Source organism: Nansenia antarctica (genome assembly GCF_963989245.1).
Source record: "Nansenia antarctica genome assembly, chromosome: 15".
Taxonomy (NCBI): Eukaryota; Metazoa; Chordata; class Actinopteri; order Argentiniformes; family Microstomatidae; genus Nansenia; species Nansenia antarctica.
In genome coordinates this window covers 30,227,085-30,239,581 of record NC_137685.1, presented here as the reverse complement: position 1 = coordinate 30,239,581, position 12,497 = coordinate 30,227,085, and the positions used below count along the sequence as shown (strand labels likewise).

General features: G+C 43.0%; 1 protein-coding gene across 1 annotated transcript; it reads left to right on the top strand.

Annotated features, from left to right (window-relative positions):
* Positions 1 to 7,322: 7,322 nt before the first annotated feature.
* Positions 7,323 to 10,088, top strand: LOC308170800 (uncharacterized protein). Its single transcript, XM_080545641.1, has 5 exons — positions 7,323 to 7,458; positions 8,250 to 8,348; positions 8,800 to 8,935; positions 9,056 to 9,135; positions 9,290 to 10,088. The coding sequence occupies exons 1-5, from the start codon at positions 7,402 to 7,404 to the stop codon at positions 9,362 to 9,364; spliced, it is 447 nt and encodes a 148-aa protein (XP_080401767.1). The 5' UTR covers positions 7,323 to 7,401; the 3' UTR covers positions 9,365 to 10,088.
* The last annotated feature ends 2,409 nt before the right edge of the window (positions 10,089 to 12,497 follow it).

The window sequence follows — 12,497 nt, the reverse complement described above, 5'->3', positions numbered from 1 at the left end:
GGTCCTCTGAGCTGGCCTGTAGCCATGGGGTCAAAGGTCAACAAGATCCTCATCCTCAAGAGAGGGTATACATGATCACATGAAACGCGTCGATCGGGGACAGACATGGCAAAGAAGGACAATGATGTCAGAGATGTGCTGTAGACATTATCATTTTATACTTCGGCTCGCTCAATCTAACCCCAGTGGAGGTAGAAATCGGGGGACAAGCTCATTGTAATGCATTTACCACTGTACTGCACCCTTTCACAATAACAAAATAACCTGTGTGGTCTAAACTGAAATGAAAAATGAAGAAAACTCAAATAGAAAGGTTAACAGCAGTCAGGAGTCACCTCAGGCAACACACAGAAACAAATCCATGCATGTCAAGAATGGCTCTGATTGTAGGTGCAGGAGAAAAGGGAGACGAGGAGGTCCACCAATGAGGTCTCTCAGCAGGGATTATCTTGACCAATAAGCAAGTGAAAGAAACAGGTACGCGGGAATCCTTGAAGGAGGAGGAGCCGTAGAAGAATCACCATGAATTACTGGAAATTTCCACTTGCTTCTGGCAGAGCAGTAGTGGGGGTGGGGCTGTGAGGTGGAATAAGGTAGTGTTTTACCAACACAGTCCACATGGAGAAATCCCCTTCTCTCCACACCACAACAACTGTTATCAACTTGTTTCCCTCCCAAAAAATGTCTCTCAAGCTCTTACTTCATCTACAACGGTCTCGTGTCTCTACCTGTGTGTCGGGAATGTTTGAGTTAGGAAGAAATAACACAAAGTATAAATGATAGATAATCATGTTTCAGGAACGGTGGTATAATCAGATGAATGCAAACACCTAAAGCAGAGGGCCTTCATTCTAATCACAATCAATCTCAGTTATCTCCATCGTTGTGAGGCAGCTTTTACATTTACATTTACATTTTTGCCATTTAGCAGACACCTTTATGCAAAGCGACTTACAACAAATACACATTGTGTCTAAGTAAGAAGCTAGTTAGTAATCTATTCTCGGGCCAGGGGCTATTGGCAGTCATAATACTAGAAGGGAGAATTAAGTTGTTGTTTTTTTTTTACCATAGAGAAACTAAGCTTCCGTTCTCATGTCTCTTTAATGCTTTGATTTGATCAAACAAGGTACTCACTATATGCACTTAAATCTTATAAAAGTTATTTTTTCTGAGTGGGGCAGTCCCACTCATATTTTTCATTTTTATTGACAGATACAGTGGAGATTTAGACAGGAAGGATGGGTGAGAGAGAGAGAAGGGATGACATGCAGGATATGTCCCCGGCTGGAATCGAACCACGGACCCTGCGGTTACATGGTCAACGCTTAACCCGCTACGCCACCTAAGCGCCCTACAAGCACTTAAATCTAATCAAATCATTAAATGTCTGCATGCTTCAACATTCCTGTCACCTCAAACTGACCGTGGCCAGACAGGGCAGAGGCCATAGAGCCACATACCAGGAAGTCTAGCCAGCCATGGTGTTTATACTTGTCATCCACAGGTTTAGGAAGAATGAAGAGCATATAACCCTATATAAGTTATATAGGCTATCAATATTTCATTATGGCATGTAAAGCAGCAGGGGAGAAGAGATTTGAGGACAGGCTCATTGTAACATAATGTGGTTGATACCATCCCTCATCCCCCCTTCTGTGCATTACAATGAGCCCCGTTCCCCAATTTCTACCTCCACCTGCCTCAGATTTGTGTAACTGGTAAGGCAAGGCCAGGCAACACCAGTGTTGCCACGAATAGCAGACAGACAGACCCCTTAGCAGGGACTACCCCCCTTTCAGCTCTTCCACTTCCACTGTCAAGGCATTTAACGTGTCACATACACTCAGTCCATGGGAGAAATCAACTTATATGTTGTCCCAAATCCCCTGCAGGATCAGCATGGGACCTCAAGAAAGCCATTCGGAGCGTGTAGGACACCACTGTTCAGAAGAAAAGAGCCCAGTTAGCCCCCACCAATTCTCCCAATTACGGAGACCCTTCCCCCCCGCCATCCCCCACCCCGTATAATCCTGACCTCTGCTCTTCGATGGCCCCCTTCTCCGCACTCCCCTCAAGCACTGACATTCCACGGGTCAGGTTGCATTCTTTTGTTCCCCTATTTTCAGGTGTGCTTGTGAGGAACTCTGCCATTGGATGATAAGATCTTGACGAAGGTCAATGCACTTACACTATATGGACAAGAGTATGTGGACACAATTATCGTCCCGGGCTGTTTTCATGGTTTGGGCTAGGCCCCTTAGTTCCAGTGAAGGGAAATCTTAACGCTACAGCATACAATGCGATTCTAGAGAATTGTACGCTTCCAACTTTGTGGCAACAGTTTGGTGAAGGCCCTTTTCCAGTTCCATGGTTTGCAGAGTTTGTCTGGGAGAACTTGACTGGCCTGCACACAGAGCTCTGACCTCAACCCCATCGAACACCTTTGGGATGAATTGGAACGCTGACTGCGAGCCGGTCGTTCTCGCCCAACATCAGTGCCCGACCTCATTAATACTCTTATGGCTGAATGGGAGCAAATCCCCGCAACCATATTCTAAAATCTAGTAGAAAGTCTTCCCAGAAGAGTGGAAGCTGTTATAGCAGCAAAGGTGAGACCAACTCCATATTAATGCCCGTGGTTTTGGAATGAGTTCAACAAGCACATATGGGTGTGAGGTTCGGGTGTCCCAATACTTTTGTCCATGTGTTGTATTAGAACGTATTACACTTGCAGGCAGAGATAGTGTGTGGAGCCTCTTTCTACGTCTTTCTCTTTCTATGTCGAGATCGTTATTCAGCCATAGGAAATAACGAGACGGCAAAGCTTTTTTATTTACTGTGAGAATCTCGGACAGACCGACTGGAACTGTTGGCGGTTGCCAGTAATTTTTCAACATATCATCATCATGTAAGCACAAAGAGTCTATTCTCTTCAGGCCAGTCGAGCTCTCGATGGCCCAGCATCAGTTCATACGTTAGAATAAGGTTCCATAACAGCTTTCCAAGTTGTGACAACTCCGAGGAAACACTGTGTCAGAGTGTCAGGTCCAACAGAATTGTGTCTAAAAGACTACCCATGATCCTTAGAACTTTTCCAGCCAATCAAGAACCTCACTTGAGTAACACTGACAGCAGTATACTCAGAAAAAGAAGATTAGATCTATGGAGGTTACCTTTATTACCCTGCTACTACCGTAGTTATGAATAAATGATCATATCATAATTATGTGTAAAATGTTCCAATCTGGGTAGAAATATAATGTCTCACGAGGGTGATGAAAAGAGAACATTGCTCCCTCCCACTCATTTTATACTTCAACTCCATCTGACCCAGCCTCTACCCCAGGGGAGGCTGGTGGAGGTCGTAATCGGAGGACGGGCTCATTGTAACGCATTGAATGGAATGAGGAATGGTATTAAACACGCGTTTGATACCATTCCTCATTCCATTCCATGCATTACAATGAGCCTGTCCTCCGATTTCTACCTCCACTAGCCTCCCCCGTGCTCTACCCGTATTATCAAACAACCCATCAAGACCAGCAGGATCTTTTGGAGGAGGTCCAGTATCCATGGGAACAAGTTGAGTCTGTAGGCAGTAGAAGCACACAAGAGGGTGGAAAAAAATTACAGGAAATTATTTCACAAACACTCCCCCTCTCCGATTGCTCCCATTTTCCAGCTCCGGAGAGTGAGTAATGCCTAAACTGCCGGCTTTTTTCACTGCAGCTTTTTACTGTTTCTTTCACTGGACCAGGCTGCACACAGGCCGAGGACATTAGACTGCAGATGTCTGCTTGAGTGCTCTGCGGTCCCCACATGGTCTTCATTTCCTAAATGAATGGATGCCACTATACTATACTGCGAGTGAACTGCACTGCGAGTGCATGATATACATGTTTCCCTTTGCTGTCTTCCATTGAGAATGAATAATAATAATAATAATAATACATTTATTTTATAAGGCGCCTTTCAAGGCACTCAAGGTCGCCGTACAACAAATTTAAAAAACAGTTCCAAAATTCAAATACAATTAAAAATCAGAGGAGAAATATACAGTATATACATAGCTGTGAAGACCTCAAAGGCAACAATACACAATCAATATGCAATCAATCCCATTGGGGTAATTACATGGTTTTGTCTCTTGAACATAATCTATCTGAATGTTTTCCAAGATATTTCTATAGAGCATACACTGAGCAACATTGTGCAGATAATATATATAACACATGAGATAATAAGGTAGGTGCAATAAGGTCCATCCTTGGCATTCATACAATCACAGTGTTTCATTCTCATTTCTCTTCAGAAATGAACTTATCGGGTGTGTAGTACCACTCTGTGTAACCACATAATTTTCTGATGACACTGTTATGAAGAAGACAAAAAGACGCCCTTCTTTACTCTACGAAAACCCCAGATTCCTGCAGGTCATGACAGCTGAAACAGACTCCCACAGACAGACAGACTCCCACAGACAGACAGAGATCCACAGACAGACAGAGATCCAGACAGACAGACAGAGATCCAGCCCACCGTCACACAGACACCCTCCTTTGATCTTCCTGCATGTAATTACAGTCGGTTGCCTCCGCCACCAGTCGTAATTATCTTCCAGCCGAACATGGGATTAGTGACTGAATGAATGCTTTGAGGCTTCATCGTAAGTGGTTTGAATGCTGGTGAGTAAAAGATAACCGAAGCAGTCAGAGTTTTACACATTTGCTCTCCGGGGGAGCCTATAAATAGAGGCTGGACCCATGTCAATATTTGTTATGCTTACGGGATGCTCAGATTATTACTAATATCATGAATCATCTGAGCATCCCGTAAACATACAAAGGTATTAACAATAACAAAGAGGGATATTGTTTTGCTCTTGCATGTATGGTGGCTGCATGGAGCCAAAAGCTGAATGGTAAATACACACCATCTGGGAGGACTCAGGTGGCTTTGTTACTAAACTGTACGACTTCAGGGTCAGATCCAATCTGCCATACGACACGATTCCAGAACCTCTGCCCCCTATCGGACTGCAATACCACCAACCACAACAACACGATGTTCAGGTGAATATTGCCCCACTACCCCGCCCCCTCCCCCGGTGGTCTTGAATCACCCAGGGCTTAGCGGGGGTGGGGGGGGGGGGTGGTCCCCTGTGTTGTGTAGCCCCTCCCCGAGATTCAACAGTTGGGCAGAACAGGAGGGCAGGGCTCACCTCAGATGACCCTGGAGAGGTCTGTCATATGGAGCATCACTCTCTGACATCCAATGATGAATTCATGTGATCAAATATTTAAAAAGCACTGTTGTAAATCCAAATTATAAGAAAATGACAGCAGGTCAAACAGAGGAATGAGAGGCAGACTGGGGTAGTAACAGTAATAATATTGGGGTAGTAACAGAAATAGTATTGGGGAAGTAACATTAGTTTATGTTTTGCATAAAAGAGGGGGGTTATCGCTGTATCTATTATACAACAACATCACGAGTGACCAAGACTGCATCCTAATGAACCAGATGCCTCGTGTGGCATCATCTGCAACTCAAAAGCCCCCACGCACCATGTTGAGACAAACAGTGCCCAAAAACAAAGACCCCAAAGTGGCTTGGCTGTGAGAGTGTGTGGGTGTGTGTGGGTGCGTGAGTGAGTGAGTGTGAATTCTACTCTCTCTCTCACACACCAATTACTCAATGACACATTTTATGAATGCGTGTGTATGTGTGTGTGTGTGTGTGTGTGTGTGTGTGTGTGTGTGTGTGTGTGTGTGTGTGCGTGTGTGTGTGTGTGTGTGTGTATGGTTTGGGATCTCACAAATGCTCTGAACTCTTAGGCCTGCTAAGTTATTGCTTAGCCAAATAAGAACTCCAAAGGGTGCCATGCAAAGTTTCTGCAGGTCTGCAAAAGAAAGAAAAAAAAGAAGGAAAAAGAAAGTCCATACTCCTTTACCCCCCTCACCCCCCTCCTTCTTGCTGTCAGGCTCACAAATCAGACAGCCACAAGTTAATTGCTGACCCCATAACCCCCCATAATGCCATTGTGTTGCATATGAACTTGCGTGCCATAGAATATGCGGCCTCAGACAGAGCACTGATTTCTGACCAGTCCTCAGCATGTATGCATTGTGTACAACTTAACGTAATGAACGGTTACATTAAATCAATAGGACATGGCCCCATAACTTATCACAGAGAGAGAGAGAGAGAGAGAGAGAGAGAGAGAGAGAGAGAGAGAGAGAGAGAGAGAGAGCAGCAGATACATCCTGAATTACTCAAAGTTCAGCAAAAAAATCTGTATACGGTGTATTAATTCAAACCTCATAAAGTTTCCCTAGTGAAATACTACACTCTATCAAGAGTCAAAGTCCTAGTCCAAGTGCAGGTGATAACACTATCAATGAATCACTATCAATGATTAAATGTGAAACTAACCAGTTGAGAGTTGAATTTTAATATTAATTAAATAGCCCTAGGCTGTAAGGACTTCTCTTGAAAAATAGATTACACTACAGACTAATCCTGAATAGATAATGGTTAAATAAAACCCATAGCCTACAAATGTGGAAGCCACTTCTCTTTTTTGGCATAATAATAGTGGATAGTTTAAAATAGAGACGTGCAGCCGAGCCAGGAGGAGTGGTTTAAGTAATGTAACTTGATACATCTACGAATAGAGCGCACTGGAGACAAAGGCCAATGCAAATAATAGACTTGAAGTCAGAATGTCGTTTATTCGCGTTTCCGTGTAAATAAAACGAGTCATACGAAAAGAGAGAAAAAAGAGCCACGGCCTACATGAAAGCTATATTAATAAATAAACTTATTTTAGGCCGTTATGTGCAATTTTCCAGACAAAGGGATTGAATTTGCCAAAGCGTCACTGTCTTCTCTGAGCATACACGTTTATATAAAGCACGAGGAGAATGTCCTTTACGCAAAATTGAGACACAATAAAAAACGAAAATACATTCAATTTCTAACATTTGATGTCAAATAAATCTTTACGCTAAAAACTTGTTCACACACAGGGCTGGCAGTGGAGCGGCTCGAGACGCTTTAAACATTCGACCAATCAGGAGAGAGACAGCGAGGAGTAGTTTGAGAGGCGGGACAACTTAGGAGGATTGACAAACAGTTCCTCCAATTAGAAAACACTACCATATGTTTCTTGCCTGACGTTGTCCAATGAGATGTCACGAATACTTACTCCACTCTAACTAGTGGATTACAGTCGCGAGCCTTGGACAGATGTAGCTGGTTTCCGTCAGTCTCTTCTCTCTCCTCTCTCCTCGCAGCACCGGTGACAGACAGGTTCAAGCTGAGGCAAAAAGTAACGAATTATAAATTAAAGACGATTTATTTTTTCTCCCCTTCACTCTTTCATTAAAATTAACCATGGCTGACACCGCAGTAGACACGACCGCCACCACACCGACCGAGAAGACAGCGAAGGTGAGTTTCATTCATTTTCATGTCACATCTTTTTCCTAGCCATGTCCGAGCTTAGCTATTCTGAACTCTGCATGTCTACGCGATACAAGACAGATACAAGACCTCGCTAAATAATAACCATGTCATATAAATAATAACCATTTAATATAAATTAGGCGGTCAATAGTCGACGTCACGGAAACACTTGGGATACTTTTGTCCTTCACGAATCATAATTTCATTGACATTTTTTTCGGAGTCAGACATCGCTGATAGGTAAATGTATGAATGATCATTTAATTCAGATTAATACCTGAAAATACCGTTGATTTAGAACAGCTCGAGCTACAAGCCTGCCCACACAGACCCACAAGGCGGGAAGGCAGCGCTCGAGCTCTTCTCTCCTCTCAGAGCGCGAATTCAGAATTCAGCCCGCGAGCGTCGCTTGTTGTGAGCCGCGAGCCAAGCTCCCCGTGACGTAGGCTATGGGGACGAAACCCGAAGAAACCCGAAGAAAAACGAAGGCGACGAATAGCAGATTTAACACTCACAACCCTTCTCATTGGATTTAGAGGGGATGTATGGCTTTAGAATTGGGAGGACATAGTAGTGCTGCTATTATATCAGTATGTTAACTCAGGACACGCTTTATTTATCAGTATGTTAACCCAGGACACGCTTTATTTCCAGGAGCTGAAAGAGAATAACCCTTCTCATTGGATTTAGAGGAGATGTATGGCTTTAAAATTGAGAGGACATAGTAGTGCTGCTATTATATCAGTGTGTTAACCCAGGACATGCTTTATTTCCAGGAGCTGAAGGAGAATAAAGCGGTTGTCGAGGAGGCCAAGGAGGCAGAGAAGGAGAACGGGTCCGGGGACACACCTGCACCTGCCGCCAACGGAACAACAGTGAGTTGAGGCTGATTCTCCTCAGCGAGCCTCATGGCCTTTTGTCTCCTCGCTCTCTCATCATGCAGGTGTCGCTAGAGCCCGCCCCCTCCTCTGCTCCCCGCCCAGTGCCACCCCCCCCCACAGGCCCTTTGTTTGGGTTGTGAAACGGCACAGATGTTCCTTTTTTAAGACATCTCACTCAATGACCACTGACTCGTTTCCCTTAACTGAACTGACTTTGTGGGGAGATGAACATGTGCAACACAGGCCTGTTTCTGTTTCTACCTATTTACTTTAGGCTACCAGTGTCTTGGAGGATTATTTCAATATTGTCTTTCCCAAAGGCTAAATTCAGTTCCTTGGACATATTCCGAATCTTTGAGTTAGAATTCACCCCCACATTATTATGTGACAGCCACACACAAGAATTTGATTAAAACCTTTTTGTTTACCCTTTCTTTCCTTTCAGAAGACAAAAAATGGTGCTGACGAAAAAGCCCCTGAAGCTAAAGAGGAAGACAAGGATGGAAAGAAAGACAAGAACGGAAAGGAGGATGAACATGAGGCTGAGCATAAGAACGGAAAGGAACAGGAGCATGAGAATGGTACAGTTCATAACATCCCTCTTGTTGAATAAATGCTCTCTAGTTTGAAAAGTTGTTACTGAGCCATTGAACAGAGTCGTTGTTGAATGATCACCCCTAACATGTTGTGTGTAATTGTAGGAAGTGGAAAGGATGCAAAGAAATCCGCTGATAAGGAAGAGGTTGATGGCCCTGCAGTGAAGAGGGCCGCTGAGGAGGAGGTGAGTTTCACAGCTAATGTTTGAACAGTCAAAACACAATAACTAAACTCTTAACAAGGTCCATATATTATCATGTTTGTCTTTTCTATCATCACATGTTCACTACATTTAAGTAGAGAGTTTCATCCTAACAAACGTATTTTCTTGCCCACAGGAAAAAGTGGACACAAAAAAGCAGAAAACAGAAAAGAGTGACTCTGAAGTGAAAGAAGCCGAAGCTAAAGTCTAAACAGCGTGGTCAACTTCACCTTGTAGAGCTTGTGCTTTTCTCTATGTTTTACAGATTCTGTTGGCCCCCATATTTCATTGCACTGGAGTCCTAAAACATAGTAGTCCCTCTTCCCTTTTTATAAGATGTTATTTATTGGTCTCTTTAACAAACCCTTTTTTACTTGTACAAATAGGGCCATCCTGTGAGTCTTTCTCAGTATAAGTTTGAAGCACATCCTCTACTTGTTAGTTAGACCAGCTGATTCCCTCCAGGCAGCTGCTTCTGGCTCCAGGGCCTCTGACATTTCATGGTGACCTCTCAGTCTCACTGAAGACCAAAGAAAAGTTTTAAGCAGGGGCTAATATACAATTGTCAGCATCATTAGTTCAAGACTTTTTTTTCCTAATCTTTTTTTGTTTTGTGCTACTAGTAAGTTAATCCTTCGCCTGGCTGGTCTGTGAACACAACAGATGGCACAAATGAATGAAGGGGTCTCCCTGTATACGCCTCCACCATAAAAGATTGCTTGACCTTGTTTTGGGGGGCTGGCTTTTGCAATGTTAATTAACCCCTCTTAAATCTTAACGCTTTGGTCCAATAGTTCTTCTGAATGCATTTTCACGCAAGTTTGTACCATTTATACATATACTCTACAGATTGGTTTGGTTTCGCTTTCAGTACGGTTATTATGTCTACTACTACAAGCTGCCTCCATCAGCGACAGAGCCACTCTGGTGCTGGTCTCTTCTCACGCAGTTTATATTTCATTATTGCCATTTGGTTGCTTCGGCCACTGCTTTGTACATTCTGGTTCTTGATGATTAAATAAAACAGTCTTGTCTTTTTAAATCCTGTGTTGCGTGTTATTCATGCATGTAAATTCAATGTATTGGAAATTGTAAGTGCACCTTTTTACCTCTTATTTATAGACCTTGAGACTAATGCGGTTTAATAATCAGATATAAATTGTGACTCATTTCAGTGTTTTAACGTACGAAAGCTTTACGTGATGGATTCAAGTCTTAGTGTTATTAGTAGCTACAGTCAGTTGACCTAATTTTGATGAATATTAATGGTTCCGTTTAATTAAGTGCAACAGGAGGAATTCCCAAGCGGTTACGTTTGATACGGGAGTGAGAATTACCTTTCAGTGTGGCTTGCCCTCCATGTCAATCAAAATAGAGCGTATAGCGCCATCTAGTGGCACATAGTGGTAGATTGCTAGTAATTATTACGCAGGTCAGCTAAGGTAATGTGTGCTGTTGAGGACAGATATCATATCAAAATATCAATATGATAAAAACGTAGTAAGACAGGAATTCTTACATCTATCTAGGTACACCGGACAGTGGTACGTTATGAAAGTGGTTGTTGATTTCACAATAGCAATAACTATTAATCTGTAGTACCAATACTGTATAAAGAAACAAGAAAAAGGAAACAATTTTCTGCATAGAAATTAGAAAGGATATCTCGATATACACGATGTTTGAAATCCCATGAGAACGATGAAATGATGGAACCCTAACCCTAATCCAAAAAAAGACAGTAGTCCAAAATGACAAAATGTTTTAGTGTTTTTTTTACTCAACCCTTAAGTAAAATAGCAGTTACAGTTAACACTGTTGGTATTAGAGTTGTGAAAGGAGAACAGAACATCATAAAACAGTTATTGTAAAACACTGAAAATGTTGTTGTTTTGTTGTATTGAAGCAGGTTGTAACAGCATGATTACAGTTCCTATTTCCTCAGAAGAAGAAATCCTTAGAAACATGGCATGGCATATGTCCAAGTCTGTTATAGTGGCTTTGGTGGAAGACCCTGATCAGCATTCTGAGGCACCACCTGCCCTAAGATGAGTGGTATGAGGCGGTCTCGGTGCGACAGATGAGGATTAAAGGTGAAACTCACAAATGAAGCTGAAAGCAGGCAAGTGTTGTAAGAGCTCAAAACGCCTGGGAGGGTCTCAGCGTCCATTACGTGGTACGGATGTTCAAAGCAGTGCAATTAAAAGCAAGCCCGAACACTTTCAAAATTCAATTTCAAAATTGAAAAAGAAATTGGTTTTGACAATGTTTTTCATTGGCTATACCTGATGAAGATAGTGCATGGATGACTATATGCCGTGTGTGAGGAGGCTGGATATAACTAACCCAAACGTGAGAGGAACACTCCAAGTGAGCCAGTTTGGGTTTAGTGTGGTGAAAGCCTAAACCCTAAAGCATGCGCCCTAGTGAGAAAGATACGCACTTCCCACTGGCATATAGAAACCCACAACTCTTCCCACTCCACGGCTTTCCAGACCAGCTCCATCTTTAGCATAGTTCAACATCACAGTATCTTCCTGAATTCTTTCTCACCAGCCAAAATAAGCTGTTTTTGTCGTTCTTCTTTTGCGTTCGGGTTTCTTGTTCGTTCGATTTGCTGAATCACACCCCAGTTTCAACTTCTCCTCTTCCTGATAATGACAAGAATCACTGTCATTTACAACGGTCAGGCCAGGAGCAGGGTGAAAGGTCAGAGTGCTGCTGTCCAAGGCTTAGTGAGGGTCCAAAGACTACTAGCCATCAATACAAGATATTTTGTGTGTGTGTGTGTGTGTGTGTGTGACATCAGTCATGAGTAAACAATAGCAATGTTTATCAGGGGGACTCTGTTTAATGTTCACAAAGTGTATACTGGAGTACTGTGTGAGTGAGTGTGTGTGTGTGTGTGTGTGTGTGTGTGTGTGTGTGTGTGTGTGTGTGTGTGTGTGTGTGTGTGTGTGTGTGTAGTTGTAAATGTCGGTGTAATTACATGTATTCAGGGATTCAAGCAGAATGTTATCTTAGCAACACATTCAGACAGGTGTTAAGTCTGCCTCGGGTGGGAAGACTGTGCTCACTGCTAACTGAGAGAAACAGGCAGGTAGACATTCGCATGGCCGTAGGCCCACAACAGAAGGCTTGGAGGTTGAAGCTCATGCAGACATTAGGCAACTGATTAAAAATTAAGAGTCAGGGTTGCCAAGTAACTGTAAGTACATCTGGTGGACAAACCCCCTAAACATCAACAAGCAAGGAGGAGTGAGGATGGAAGAGATTCTACTGTAGTTCCAGAAAGAACTCATCAGACACATAAAAGTTAGTCACATGATCTGTCGCTCGCACAC

Bases quoted from the DNA above. Each gene is read 5' to 3' on its own strand.
- LOC308170800 (XM_080545641.1), top strand. From the start codon at position 7,402: ATGGCTGACACCGCAGTAGACACGACCGCCACCACACCGACCGAGAAG. The intron at 8,349-8,799 runs GTGAGTTGAGGC...CTTTCCTTTCAG, and splicing joins CTGCCGCCAACGGAACAACA to AAGACAAAAAATGGTGCTGA. The intron at 8,936-9,055 runs GTACAGTTCATA...GTGTAATTGTAG, and splicing joins GGAACAGGAGCATGAGAATG to GAAGTGGAAAGGATGCAAAG.